The following is a 15,516-nucleotide window of genomic DNA, read 5'->3' as shown; positions in this document are numbered from 1 at the left end:
CGCTAAGGGCCGGCGGTGAAGCCCGGGCCATTTGATCTCAGGCACGTAGGCAGCACGCTGAACTATCGCCGAGCACCTCCGCCTCAATATCACATAACTTCACTGCTGAGTATTTTCGGTTCCACCTGCCAACAGTTCTTCCTGACTTGGCGCATGCTGGTTACTGCAGACGGACTGTCAGGAAAGGAGGTCCGTGTATGGAGGGAGGTTCGACAGGTTGTGAGCTGAAGTTTACAGTCGCCTGCTTCAATGGTTGGAAAACGGGACAGTATTTTAGGCCACCGGTTCGTGATAGCAATCAAGGACTTCTGACCAACCAGAACCAGGCAGTCAGGATCCAAAGTCCCCCTCTTGAATGTGATTTAGGTTAATCCACAACTAAAACAATTACATGGATTTATTGTCTATATATAAACCTAAAATTCTGTTTTAGTTGCTCAACCTCGCAAGGAGGATCAGAGGTTTGTCGAGCTCCAATCCAAAGCTTTCAGTCGTTCACGGTTTGCTTTTTAATTGGCAAAAGCAACAAGCCAATTCAGACTATACAGATCTAAGGTTTATCATTGATGCTGCAGGTTTATTAAACCTGGACTGCAGGACCAAGAGTTTAATTAGCAAGTCCTCAAACTCACACTAAGCAAAGGGGCTGCACTGAGGAACTCTCCATAAGCTCTTTCACAATGAAACTAGTGAGTGAAGCAGCTACTTTCAAAGGTACAATTACTCAACATATTTGCTTCCATTTACATCATTTTAATTTCAACAGTGCCATCTGACCAGGGTTTACTGTGTACAATTAATACGCAGAACCAAAAGTGAGACACTGAACTCCTGATTACTGGAGCCATTGGAACCTTAGACAAGGCAGGTGGTGGTGGAGGGGTTTTTATTGCTGACACCAGTGTGCAGCAGAGATGGCTAGATAACAGTCATGTTATATATGGAGTACGTGCAGTGGGAAAATGGTTATGATTGGTCAGCTAGATCAAGGCTGATACAGGGTCAGGTGCAGTCCGTTTTTAGAATGACACAGCATTTTTTTTTTTACTTGTACTGTACCATAAATCATGCACTTGCTTTGTAACTCAACATTACATAGAGCTGTCAAATAAAACAGGTAGCAATAAATAAGTAAGAGTCATATGATGTATTGATATTAAGCTCACTCACTTCTTGCTAATATCTACTAATAAAGAATTTATCCACGTATTGCATTTTCGCTTGGCAAGGCATATTTCCTACAAATCATGTCCCACTGTAAAGACATTCTGTAGGAACAAAACGTGACAGGAATTCCTCTTGACGTTGCACTTTAAAACTTACAGAAGTGTAACAAGAAGTAAAAACCACAAAACAAAATCAAAATCAGAACTGTCGAACGTAACAGATTTGAAATTAAAGTTACGCAAATACAGACTGAAGAGAAATGTCAACTTGTGTCTGCTCCTATCATGTGCTTAAAGAAAATCAAACACACTTGCTTCTCCGTTGGTTTTGTATTTTTATTGAATAAATGATTTTGAAAGGTAATAACAATGTTTAAAACTACATTATCTTCACAGCCATAGCTTACATACTCAGATACCCCTCTTTATATAGTCTTTCAACCCTCCCCAATCTTTACCTTTTTTTTCTCCTTTTATTTGCTTTTTGTCTATTTTTTTTTTTTTCTTCGATTCTTATTGATAAATGCCCATTTCAAGTCGCGTCACACTAACAGCAATTCAACAGGAAAGGAGGAAGGGTCTAGCTCTACAGGGGGTGGATTTGAAGTTCCCAGTTCGTATTATTCCATCAACAGTTTTCAAGTTACTAAAGCAGGAAAAAAAAAAATCTTCCAAAAAAGGTTCAAATAAAAAGAAGTGAACGTTGGTATGAGGAGTTACACCAGGCAACCCTCCCAGCCCATCAGGCCACTGCAACGGAAAAAAGTCATTTTGTACAGTGACACGTCTTAGAAGTCAGTGTCTCAAAAATTCTGAACATAGAAAACCACTAAAATAATTTTGAAACTAGATCCAAAATATTCTTTTGAAAAGAATTTATTTTGAAGTACAAAAACAGTCATTTTCTTTTTTTATTGTCATTTGTTGATGTTTTTTAATAAAAGTTTATAACACAAGTTTATTGAAGTTCTTATTTTATTTGTCATTATCATTATTATTGTTGATTTACTTCTTCTTCTTTTTTTTTAACTCATCTATCAGTGCGATTGTATACCAGTGCAGCTACTGGGTCCAGAGTAAAGAAAACAGGCTTTAATCTTCTTCATTTTTTCATCTTTAACTGCATAAAAAATAAGGAAAATCCATCTTTTTCATATAAAGTATAACTGCTGGTCTTAGGGAAAAAAAACATTTAGAAACCCATAAAGCTAGGAGGCACACCATGGGATTTTCATTTTTGTAAATTATAGCAATAATAATACTAGTCATACTAAGAACAATAATAATAATAAACAAAAAACAAGTAACGACAACTTGCAACCATTTTTTTAAACCATCTATCGCGCCGAGTTTGGCTTCAGAGATAGGCTCAATGAAAAGTCATTGAAAAAGAAAACAAAAAAAAACTTGGGTTGCTCAAGTCAAGACAGTGGAGAAAGATCGCACGAAAGAAAGGAGACGTTAACAACGTTTAAGTCCAATTTTTTTTGTTTTTGCAGGGGGTGTCTTTTGGAAGGACAGGAAGCCAGGCCTGGAGAGCAGCATGTGGGCGCGGCCGCTGGCGTCTTTGGTTCAGTCGAACATACGAAGGTAATACGAGCTCGAGCATTCCGGAGTTGGGGCTGGGGTGTGAGAATGACTACGTGAGGAATGCCGAGGCTGAACTCTAAACCCTGGTATGGAACTGAAACACTATCTGCTACAACTGACTACCGATGTCGTTCCACGATAATCTCCCGTGAGGTATCGGAAACCGCTTCTCCGCCCGTTTCCGCTCTGCGCGCTGGCCGTCGATAGAAGTTATCTTTTCGGGGGGGGGAAAAAAAAAAAAAAAAAGGGCTGCCGGAGTCCTTAGCGACAGGACGCCAGCTGACAACTACCAATCTGCCTTTTTCTTTCTCTCCCCAAGGAGGTCAAACGATTTGAGCAGCTGAAGGAAACCCGAGGAATGCGCTTCGGGAACCGAAAAAATAAAGACAGCAGCAGCATCCCCCATTTTTCCCCCCAATGAAAAAGGCATCAAGCACTCCTACAGCCGCGGTGTAGCGGATGACGAGTCACACCTGTGCTAAGCTAGGCCATGAGGTCGGGCCACAGTGTGGGGCGTTACCGAGGGTTTCGGGGGAGGAAGGCTGTGTGTGACTTCTTGTCCTTTCAAACCTGCAAAGGGTGTTGATTTGCACTGGTAGAAAAAACAAAAACCAAAAAGAAAAACAAAGAAACACATAACACCTGTTGGAACAGATCTGCATATATCGAAGATAAAAACGACATGTAGGATTTCCTCTCGACATGCAGCTGCTGAGATGCGCCGACGGCCGTGAGAGCAGTACATTCCAGAGCCCCGTGTGATGAGTTTTGCTGCTGGGACTCGTCCTTTCTGTCACGTGTGTTAAAAAGACTATAAGTTGTTCCCATAGGGAATTGATCCCCGAATCACACGTGAGCGCAGAATTTGCGGCGGCGGCGGCTACCGTTCGCGTCCCGTCAGGGTCGGAAGAAGAAGAAGAAGAAGAAATGAAAAAGCGCCGTCGCGACCCGTACCGCAGCCGCACGCCGGAGAGCAAATCTTACATGTAGCATCTCTTTAAGTATGATATGATCGATGAGTCCGCATGACCAGTCACGAGCTGTGACCACCCCAATATGAGGTCCGATAGCACCATATTTGTCTTTTTTTTTTTTCTTTTTTTTTTTTAAATCTCTTCATGGTTAACAAGAGTGTCTAAGCCATAGATCAAGCATATCATGGATAAAACCATAGGTCTCATACTCATACGTACATGCAACTCCCACGCATTGCATGTGTATACAAAGACATATATGTAAAAGAGCATGGTCAGTTTGGTTTTGCAGCAGATAAATTCAGGTTGTGCTGTGTCGAGCGGGCCAGTGAGGCCGAGGCCGAGCGTTCCCCTCTGAAATGTTGGGTTTTTTTTCGATGTAGTGCATGTAGTGCATTTACTGCGAATGCATACATTCCGCTTGAGGCATGAAAGTGTCTTCCCACGGCGTAAACATAGAGGATAACAACACCACAGTGCCAGACGATGCAATGCAGGATGTGTGTGTGTGTCTAATGGGGGGCGGGGCGGGGGGGTGCGGTGGGGGGGCCTTTAAAACATAAAAGACTCAGGCTGGGGAGGCTGGGGAGGACGTCGGCGAGCAGGAGCGCTGCTGCCAACAGTCCGAGTGGGTGTTGTGGGCGATGGCGTTCAAGTGAGGAAAACCTTCATGCGTCGGGCCTTTTCCTGCACTGTGGTGTCGGGATGGAGCAGGAGGAGAGCGCCTGCCGTGGGATGGAGGAGGCGGAGCGCTCGGCGCCTCGTCTACTGGCCCGCCGTTTCAGAAATCATTCATTTAAGGCAACACAACTTAAAAAATCTGGGTCATTTCGGGGTTTACTGTGGATGGATTGCCAAAAGCCCTTGACGTTTTTGCATAAAGGAAAACAAAAGAAAAAACTAAAAAGCTGTCAGTTAGTGAAGGCTGTTACGAAGAGGGGTGTTTTGTCAAGTAACGAGAACCTCTCAAAAAAAAATGTTCCCAGTCAGCCAAATTAAAGCGTCAACGAGGAAACCGGCGGATACACCTGCTGGATCTGCGCTTCAGACATTCAGGAAATGTAAAATCCCACTAGCCTAGTGTGTGTGGATATGACTCACAACATCTAATATTTGGATGGGAAATGGCTTGTTAAGTCCTTACAAAGCCCTGGCTTCTATAAGGTCTTTTCATTTGATTTTTGCTTGTTTTCCTCCTGCCTTGGCTATTTGTAGACCTTTTGACTGCGAGCCGCTCGGCCCCCCACGCAGACATTCTTCCCCGAGTCACTCCACTGCGACTGCTCTCACCTACCGCCAGACAGCTGACAAAACGGACCACACATCACAACAGCTTCTTGTGCCCCGGACTCACACACAAAACACACGAGACGGCAAAAAAGAGGGAACAAGAGTAGAAGAGAACGGGAGTTTTCGTGAGCTTCCGACAACTGCGCCTAACCGGCGCCATGCACTTCTAAAATGACACAATTACGTTAAGTTACGATCACTATGTTTGTGCGTCGAGTGGCGTCTCTCCATTCAAAATGACAGTTTCTCAACACGTGGTGCGACGAGTGACGGTGGTTAAACTTACGATGCGAAAAGGCAAGACAACGTTTTCAACATGACACGAGTGGCGCCCGAGGCCGGCGGCCGAGCTTTGCATTCAGAGGTCCGACACCCCAGGCGTGCTGGAGGTCAGTGAGCAGAATGCAAAACACTTTGAGCCAAAACGACAGGCGGCTTCTTTTTTTTTTTTTGTTGGTTTGCCTTTTTTTTTTTTTTTTTTTTTCTTCCTTACAAAGTGTGGAATAAAGAGATTATGGCTTTAAGAAGTTGTAGCACGTTCCTGTCCAAAGACTCCCTGCCAGTAAAACCAACAAACAGCAACACTTAAATGAAAGCTTCACCCCTCTGATCAGAGGCGGGGGGGGAAACATTAAAAAGAAAAATCAGACCCACTTGCGGCCCGTTTAACATAACAGAGATTAACAAATGACTTGCCCTGACAGGAGTATCCTTAGAAAAGGCTTCCTCCACGTTTGCCGTAATTTGAACAAAAGTTGTCGAACAAACAAAACGAGGGAACGTTCACCGTGAGCTCGAGCCAAAGCAAAACCGGCTCCGTAGTTTGTTTGTTTTTTAGTTTGTTTTTTTCACGACTTCCACCACAAAAAGAACGCACCACTAATACGCAGGTGCTCTAAACATTTTTTTTTCCATGTTGGGACTCTTATCTCATAAAAATCCAATTCCCATTTTACTCTGTTTAAATCTCAACAGACCGAAAACCTATATCCACACACAAAAATGAAAAGCTGGCGCACACACGATTGCGAGCTCAAGAAAGAAAAGGAAAAGCCGCCAGCAGAGGCTGGTCGAAAAGGCATCACAATCCTACCATCTATTCTCTTGAGTTTGTAGATCCCAATATGTGGTTCCACCTACAACACGACAAGAACTTGAACAAGGTTTTTAACAACCTCAATAGTCAATCTTTTTCTCTTTTTTTTTGTTTTTTTTTGAGAGGAGTAAGAATAGAGACGACACAGCCTTTGAGAACTGCAGTTGCCTTGCTACATGAGATACATATTTGGATACTAAGATAACGAAAAAAAGGGAAAACTAAGAAGGGAGGAGGTTTTTTTTTTATAGTAAATGCGAAGGAGCCGCAAAGCCTAAACAATTTAGACGAATCCACCTTAAGAGACTTCCTTCCATCCACAGAATCAAAACACCTCATTAGGTTTGCTCAAAATACACGAGCTTAATAAAACCTAGGACTGGTTTCATCTTCGAAAATTATGAATGAAGGGGGAGGTTATAGATATAGGTATACATAATGCTGCAAAAAACATAACCATCGGCAAAGAAAGAAAGAAACATGGATTTCTTGCCATAATCAAATGATGCTTCATTGCCACCCGTTGCCATGTCAACGCCTGAGACGACCAGCATGGCAACGGAAACTATCATCATAAAATGGTACAGTAGTAAAAATAGCTAGACCAGGTGGGGGCGGGCTCTCCTGGGAAAAGGTCCGCGGAGAGGTCCAATGATTGGTCATGCGGCTCGCTGTCAGGAATAATGGTTGTAGGGTGGTAGAGGGTGCCCGATGCCATTCTGGTAGTGATGGTGCTGGCGGTGGGCGATGTACTCTGCATAACCCATTGTCATCTTCTCGCTACGGTACCTGGGAGCAGGAAAAAGACCGTTAGCGCTAGCAAGGTGCAGTACCGCCGACGTCCACCATGATCCGATAAGCAAAACCAAAGGTGGTTCTGCAAATAACTAAATTTTTTGTAAAGCAAGGCTTAACGTTTTAATAGAAGGGAATTTTTAAAACTGTTTTGAATTTAAGCTACACAATTACACTACATCTGAATAATATCCATGTGTTCTTGTGTTTTACATCATATCTGGCTTCATTCATTTCATTTATTATTTTCTTAAAACGGCAGTTGCATTCTGTTGTTCTCCCGATGTTTTATGGTGATGTCTATTTGTATCGTATACATGTTGACATGTCTGCACATATGTACTGTAAACAGATTATTTTGAGAGATGTGGTGATGTGATGTGGTGGGGGAGTTGTGGGGGCTGTGGAAGTTGGAGAGCAGTGTGTTTTGCATATCTTTGTAATGTACTTCTTTGTGTTATTTGTATGTGGGACTTCCCTGACAACAAGATGCTGCGTCTCAAGGGGCGATCCAAAGTAAATTGAATTGAATTAATCTAAAAAGTCTTCTTCCAATTCATGCATCAGCCTTTTAGTAAAATGGTGCATGTAGCATTTTTGGTTGGAGCATGCCAACCGGGCCACACTGGTACTTTCTCAGATGTCTCCTCTCACTCAAAAGGTTTTTTTTTGTGACACAGCAGCAGCAGTTTTTCCCTTCAGTCATCTCATCATTGGTTTGGGGGGGATTTTTTTTTTTTTTAAGCAATTATTTGTTGAGTCATAAATGTGTTGTTCTTAAAGCAGAAAAAAGTAGTAGGGGAGAGTTTTGATACTTCATTATGAGAATGAATCTGATACCAGACACACCTGGTGTCATAGCAATCAATGCTATGGTATCAAACCAAACAACCTGAGTTAGTGCGAGCTGGTTCCTGAGTAAAATCACTGGAGTTTCAGTCCACTTTATACCGCTAGTGTCAAAGCTCAACTTAACTCCAGTGACCTGACACTGACTTGACAGTGCGTATTGGATTTGATACGGGTCACTTTGAAGTTTAATGTGGAGCGGCGCTCTTCAGGCCCAACAAACACACTTTGATGTTGAAAATTAAACTTGCTTCTTCTTTCTAAGAAAAGAAAAAAAAGGACAAGAGGATGCAGTTCAAAAGGGAGAAGACAAAGAATTTAATCCCATATCAGATTGTATAGCGTTGCCTATGAAAATGACTTTAGGGCTCAGGTCTGATAAGAGAGGGGGATAAAAAGAACTAAGTGACACATGCCCTGAAACAAGCAGGGCTGGATTACATAAAGCGAAGCTATAGAGAGAAAAAAACAGATCAAATAAAGAATCAATCAACCACTTAAGAAAAAAAAAAAAAGAAATAGGGGTTCTGTCTTGATTTTGATGGGGGCTCTGTCTAGTGCGTGAATCTCATTGTTTTTCACCACTTCTATGGTTCTGTACAACCAATAATCATGCTGGTTATTAGGCTAAGACTCTGCTTTGAATTTACATTGCGTGGGCATGCATTGATGTTACAGGTATACAGACAGACAGCATGGCTAATGGAGTGTTATCGTTACCTGGTTAACTTAATGGTCTTCCTGAAGTCATTTGTGATGGGAGCTTTGTAACCTCCCTTTCGTAGTAAGGAATCTATGGTTTGAATGTGGTCCCAACCTTGATGGAAACAAAATGAATTTCTCTTTCAATAAGTGCCAAAAGAAATATATTGAGCTCCCATGCTATAACAAGTGGTCCGTTAAAAGGTCTCACCTTGCTCCTTTGCGACCTCCGGTAGGTAGGTGGCGGTGCGCTTTGATCCTTTTTCATTGAAAAACTCTATCCTAATGCCATGAACACCCACCTGGAATTTACGAGAACCGGACAATGAAATAACCTTCTCCTGACGGTGATGTATAAAAGCCCCTGTGCTAGACCTTTTTCTGACCTTTTTTTAAATTACGTGATTCCAGGAAAGTCGTGGAGATTTAACATTTGTGGAGAGTACTTCAAAGTTACACACTTCCAATATTTTACCTTTTAACTACATCTGTAGTGTTAAATTTGTAAATGATAGGGTCTTAAACACTAGTGCAGTAACATCTGCTCTCTTAAGGCGGAGAACAAGGAATGTGTTTGGGCAAAAAGCGCTCAAAATTCTCCATAAATATCCTTTTCAATAGCAAAGCAGCGTCAGCTACCTCCCAGTCAAGGTAATCCCCAACGTCCTCAAAGTTGGTGAGAAGAGACACTGAGCAGAAGAGGCGAGGCAGCTCATCCCTAGTCATAGGGGGAAAGCGGCTATCTTTAAGGGCACTGTGAGAGAGGAGCACAAAGAAAACACAATTTAAAAAAAAAAGAAGGTAAATCAGGCAGACAACAGTCAAGACTCACGAGGCGAAGACATAAAAGGGCAGTGAGTTTGCAGCCTGGGCTCTGATCATATCACAGGAGCTCAGAGCCTGTGTGTGTGCGTGTGCGTGTGCTGCTGGACTTCACATGTCTGGGGAGCTGCGCCCATCGTCAATATACACAGAGGGCTCTTGGTTTACAACATACATTTACAATTTACAAAACCCTACTGCTACCTTATTTACTCTCCAAGCCATGTGACTGCACACTTCATCTTGAAATATCAACAATTCATAATAATCAATTAGCCTTTAAACTAAATAAAAATATAACGAAAGCCCTGTTCAGCAAAGCCTGGCAGTCGCCAAATGGCCGTTAATTCAGCAGACAGATGATCCATTCACATTCCCCAGGGGTCCATCTAAAACCACTTGATGAAGCTACGCAAGAGCTATGTGACAACGTGCCACTGTTCAGTCAGTTGAAACCTTCGACTGCAGTGTGCAGATTACAATTAAAATGCATTCTGTGTGACTTAGTGATTTGAGCCATTGGAATAAAGAAACGTGCTTGGAAAAAAAAACAGAAGGAAAAACAATTTCATGTATTTTCAATCACTGGACGGAAGTCACCAACTGTAACAAGTGGCATTGCTGCCGTTGCATCTTGCGCCATGTTTTGTTTACCTGCATTTCGAGGTTACTTATACGTGGCTGTCAGAGATAAGAGGGAAGAGTGATGTCTCACTCCCTATCCCTTTTTGTTGCCACCTCTTGAGCAATGATTAGTTTGACTTTGCAGTGTTAACAGTAACCATGACGACGTAGCCGACTAATTATCAGCTGTTGAATTGACTGGAAACTCATTCTCTCATTGGTTTCTGTTGACTTCGACTAACTGTCGCAGCCAAAATAACAAATGTCAATTCTATATACTTTTATTCACGCAAAGAGCATCTTGTACCAAGTGCATCAACTGAGTGGTTTTTTTTGTAAAAATTAAAAAAAAGCCCCGAATCATTTTTATTTAGAGCTGAGGTGACAGAACGCATGGTGCCAAGAAGCTAACCACGTCACTCACCTGGTAAGGGTGTACTCCCTGAGTCCTGAGTGCAAATTCATGGCAGAAAATGTACCTATACAACCCCTCAACCGCTTGTCTCGGCCTATTTTCCATGTGACAAACAGCGGGCTGAAAAACACAGACGAGAGACGGTGTTAGGGCAAACAAAGCAAAACACAAAAGTTTGCACATGGCACAAAACAGCAACAGTTGTCACTTCCAGTGGTTAAAATGACAGCATTCTCAGCACCACAATGAAGACGTACCAGGAAAAGTCCAATTTTGAATGGTACTAAGTGAAGAACTTGTCTGCCATTTTCTTTCCTTAAGTTGACTTCACACAAGACCCTTAGAACAACTTTCAACACCTGCGCCAGTACTCCAAGTGCCATCTGCTAATAGACAGCCACCACTGTCACATGACTGTGCCAAGGTTACCCTACGGTAAACAGCCGCAAGATGTTCATTTGCACTGTATTGTCAAATGCCCGTCAAGAGTCCCTCTGTCAAACTCCTCAAATGCCACTGAGAAACTCCAGACCAGGAGTTTTGCAAATTAGTGGGCACCGATCTAATCTTGAAGACATTGATCAGATTACAATTTGCAGCGACAGTTCCATATTAAGACACTACATTGCATTTCCTGAGACATCTGGCTTTTTTCAACCCTGCCTTTACTGTAAGGTCGACCCAGAATGTTGAAAGAGCATTTTTTGGAGGCCTTCCTTCTACCCAGTTCTTTTCATGTCGACAATAAATAGAAATAAACAAATAGACTTTTTTCTGGAAATCATAAAACTTTATTTTGTCATTGCTTTGTTACACACAAAATCATCCTTTTTATAAAATTCTGTTGGCTACAAAAGACAACACAAAAACTAAACAGACTGTTGACAGCAAAAGACATATTTGGCAGAAAACATCAGAAAAAATGTTAGCTGGTCCTCTGCTTTCCAACTCTTGTTAGTTACACACATTTGGCATTATGTTATGTTCATACAATGTTTTGCTGACAAAGCTATTGCTGAAAAAGTATACTAATGGTGATCAAGTTATAAGATAACTCAAATGAGCAGAAGTGACTGACTTCACGGGTTAGATTAGTACAGTCATGCTTACATACCTCTGCTTGTGCCCGCTTACTATTGTCGTCCAGTTGCTCTTTTTGATGCCAGAATAAAATGACTTGATAATATATTGAAGATGTGACATTTGTGTTATCAAACATCAAAGTCAGGAGAACCTCAACAATTCCATAATTGTTTTTATTACGGCTTCCCCATTTTGAGTGAGAACTGTACATTGCACTGTCAAGCGGTCTATGCACTCGGCCCGTTTGTCATTTAGTGACAAAAAAACCCTATAAAACCTCAAGGCCTAAAAGCAATATGAACTCGGTTACCTTAAAAATCAAGTTATTATTTACAGTACTGTTACCAGGATTGGCCAATAATTCCAGTAAAACAAAATATGTGGTTCCTGAGTTACAAGTGGAATGTTGTTACATCAAATGTGATGCATTCCAAGATGCAAATTCCAACTTCTGAGTTAAATGGAATGTCTCACTGCAATGGTACAAAGTGCACAGTATGTTATGATTTTAACGAACAAAGAAAAAAAGTGGCAAACAAGCACATTTGCAAATGTCTAGAGGTTTGGATTTGTGTGTCTAGCACATCAGTACTGCAAGACCCTGGACTGAACTGTTTACTAGCTTGGCAGAGCTGTGTGTCAATGTCAAATGTAGCATTTGTTTCGAAGATGATAATTCAAACTGACAATGCCCTCAAGTGAAGGTCGTGTCAAGGATGCCACAGATCATGAGTATGACTTCCTAAGACCAGTAGCACTAATGTGCATTGGTCTACTACATTCCCAGTCATTAGTCTATTGGTTTAGCTCAACTCTGTTGGTTTTTTTTTTCATGGTGGTGATGTCTAATCTCTTATCCTGTAGGGCCGCCAAAGAGAAGATCAATTTCAGCTTAGATCAGCGTTTACCTATGCAGGAGAGCTTTAGTATAGAGGTTTAAATATGCTCACACAAACCAATATGGCAAGGAGAAAATATTAATATGTTGGAATTCATTTAAAATAGCTGCATAAGATGTATATTTTGGTTTTTAATAATGCCAAAACATGCTCTGTGTCTTGGCTAAATAATTTTCCAAAATGAACAGTGACATGAACAAGTAGTCTGCCTCTTTGTTTATCTTGGGGAAGATTGCACAGACAGTTTCAAAGTGCTAACAACACTACTATTGTTGTTGCAAATTCCTGAATCCGCAATAATTGAGTGACATTAAGTCAACAGAAAATTAAGAAACAAATTCAAACTGAAACCAGTAATACTGCTGGGTCAGTTTCACAAGGAAATGTATCTCAGTTTAACAGTAGGGGATCAACAAGTGATGGAACAAAAACCTTTATGAAACCAGAGAATACTTTACTTTAACTTAAAAATAATAAATATAATAATAAGTAAAATAAAAGTAAAAAATAATACACACATAATCAATGACCGAAACAGTTGTAACCCAAGTGCAGAAGCAACCGTTTAAAATTAAATGTGATTTTTGTTCGAGCTTTTACACAACTAAGAATTTTGTTAAACGTGCTCGTGATTAAAAAGCTTATGACTTAGCACACAGCATTTTCTTTGTTGGCTGACGCTAAAGCTTCTATTTCCGCGATTTTAATACATTCATTTGATTGTGTTTTACCCTCAAGGGTCTAACCAAAACTATCGAGTAACCTGCCTTGCCATCGAACTGTGAGACCAGAGGTACTTCTTACAACATACCTTTAAATTAATTACCACAAGCTCATTAGTACCCAGTTACAAAGCTAATGTAGCTCAAAGCTAACAAAGCTAAACCCAGCATATGTAAGAAAAGTAGCCGGTGGCAACTTCGAAAACATTTAGCGAACTAAGAATCGTTTATTGCGGAATAGTTTTCAATTATTTTAATATTAAGTCCTGACTGACAAGCAACCATTGTTGCACCAAATAAACGTTGTTTGTTATCTGGCTTGTTCCACCCAGTCTGTTAGCTTAACGTCAACTAGCATTAGCAATAAGCTAACGGCTTTAGCTAACGTTAACCTGTGTTAAGAGTTTGAAAACGGTAATAGCAAATTGTTGTTTCACGGAGGCAACAATGGGGAATCAAAATATGAGTAGGTTGATTGATCCCGCTGTATAACACGGCTTGACAAGCCAAGAAACTACCCTTTTATTATCAAGGCTACGATAGTGACAGCTTAATTATGCTAAAGGCCAGTGGAATCTCTCTGTAACAAGGCCCAAATTCCAACTTCGGCGAAATTAAGGTAAGATCCGAAGCTTTTTCGCGTCTTAATTTGTCGCACTGAAACGTTGCTTTTAAATGACAAGTGGTGACACTGTGCGCTGGAGCAGAAATCTAACGTATGGCAGCAATTTCTGTCGCTCCAGTCAATAACAAGTGGTGAATGGATGCATCAATGAGCTTTGACATACAACAGAACAAACAAAAAGACAAGAAATACTCACTAGGGATCATTTGTAAACCTGGGTGTTCTCGGAGGTTGGTATCCATAAAGATGGCAATAAAGCACGTCAAAACAGAAGCAGCACATCTCCGCTGAGACGACCATTTTCCTGCCTCCACTTCCCGAACCGGGTCCCGAGCTAAGATTCGGGGAGAGGCCGGATGAGGAGTAACCGGCCGGGGCTGGGGACAGCGCGTTGGTTCCGCTGCTACCACTACTACTGCTGCTGCTGCCGCCGCTAACGTTACCCCCAGGTCCCCCCAGGCCGTTGGCTCTGCTAACGTTCCCAGCCGCTGCCACAGTCGCGGAGGAGCCAATCCCCAACTCCGAGCCGCAATGTCCGGTTCCTGCCACCCCGCTTCCCGCCCCCACCCCGCCGGGACCCCCCGACCCGGGAGATCCCGACAGTTTCTGCTTCTTCACCCCGCAGCACCCGGCCGCCATCTTGGAACAATCTGCACCGACACACCGCTTCCGACCCATAACCGTCACCGCGGGAAGGGTGGGGGGGACGCCGACCAGACGTAGAAATCCCTCTGCGTTGATACGTACAACTGGCAATACTCCACTTTCACGCTTTGCTTTCCCCCCCCTCTTTTTTAATGTCGGACGACGAAACAAGCGAGTACGATGAGAAGACTGCAATGTCACCCTCGCGGTGCCTTTAAAGAAAAATGCGTGACTTCGCTACGCAAGACCCATTGCTGAATAAGTGCTATTTTTCCACGAGTAAGCGCACTCGAGTCCAGCTGTTTTCTTCTTTTTTTTTCTTTTTTTTCGGGCTTTCCCCGTGCAACGCCGATAACGTCAAGTCCGGGACGAATAACAGTAATGACAATCACCCCCTCGCCTCTAACGCGACGCCATCCGAATCAGAGGCGAGCTCAAGTCCGGTCCCCCATAAAACGCACAAGTTGAGGGATTTGCACCGAGTCCGAGCAGGCCGCAGATGACAGCAGTCAGGCGGTCCAGATGTAAAGCCGACAGCCGGTGCGCCGTAGCCCCGCAGCGCACCTCTCCGAGTGTGGAAGCCGGCAGCCGGAGTACGCAGGACCCATAAAGCTTCAGCACGAATTGCGCACGATGCCTCGGCCAGCGTCGCTTCTCATTGCACCAGCCCCGTTTCGGCACTGCCTCACGAACTTCTAATTACACAACAGGCCCAGTTTGTTGGAATTCCAGACGCTGGGTGATACAACGCAGAGTAAAATGGCATCGGACAATGCGGGGTTGGCATGGCACGGCGAAACGCGTCAGCTCTCCCGAGTCACATCGGCAGCGTTAGCCCACAATTTGCCACCTGCATGATGATGTTGATGAGATGATCTGCTCTTAGATGTACGATAAGGAATCCCACGTCAAAGGCAGAGTTGAAAGTTTTCACTGTTGGCTTGTTCGGAGGCTGTCATCCGTTTATGGGGGTACAGATAAAAGCGCATTCTAAGCTGCGAGCGGTAATAAATCCTCCGCTTCTGTTGGCAACTGTCGCTCCCGCACCCGGTTCTCAGCTGCTACCATTCAGTGCTGGTCGGGTAGAAAAAAAGATCCTGTGATCAGGTCTGTGGGCATCGGTGTCGTCGGCACTCCACTAAGCGGATTCAGAAAGAGGGCTTGCGCACAGTTCGGTGCACATTCTGCGTAGGTCCTGGGTGGGAGGGGGGGGGACGAA

The 15,516-nt window shown here is 42.9% G+C and overlaps 1 protein-coding gene across 2 annotated transcripts; it reads right to left on the bottom strand.

Moving 5' to 3' along the window:
* Positions 1-2,979: 2,979 nt before the first annotated feature.
* On the bottom strand, positions 2,980-15,516 carry ammecr1 (AMMECR nuclear protein 1). 2 transcript variants are annotated; one of them, XM_076020242.1, is made up of 6 exons: positions 13,849-15,509; positions 10,333-10,443; positions 9,102-9,216; positions 8,674-8,764; positions 8,481-8,577; positions 2,980-6,905 (listed from the first exon to the last, which is right to left on the bottom strand). In XM_076020242.1, exons 1-6 carry the CDS (start codon positions 14,328-14,330, stop codon positions 6,791-6,793), a joined length of 1,011 nt encoding a protein of 336 aa, XP_075876357.1. In that variant the 5' UTR covers positions 14,331-15,509; the 3' UTR covers positions 2,980-6,790. The 2 variants fall into 2 exon arrangements, with proteins under 2 accessions (XP_075876357.1, XP_075876358.1); XM_076020243.1 differs by lacking the exon at positions 2,980-6,905 and adding an exon at positions 7,009-8,020 and having other exon boundaries at positions 13,849-15,516.

This window comes from Nelusetta ayraudi, unplaced genomic scaffold (assembly GCF_046127955.1).
Source record: "Nelusetta ayraudi isolate G7.1 ecotype Tasmania unplaced genomic scaffold, CSIRO-AGI_Nayr_v1 ptg000011l, whole genome shotgun sequence".
NCBI classification, from domain to species: Eukaryota; Metazoa; Chordata; class Actinopteri; order Tetraodontiformes; family Monacanthidae; genus Nelusetta; species Nelusetta ayraudi.
Note: the sequence above shows the minus strand (reverse complement) of the source record. Positions and strands in the feature narration are given on the sequence as shown.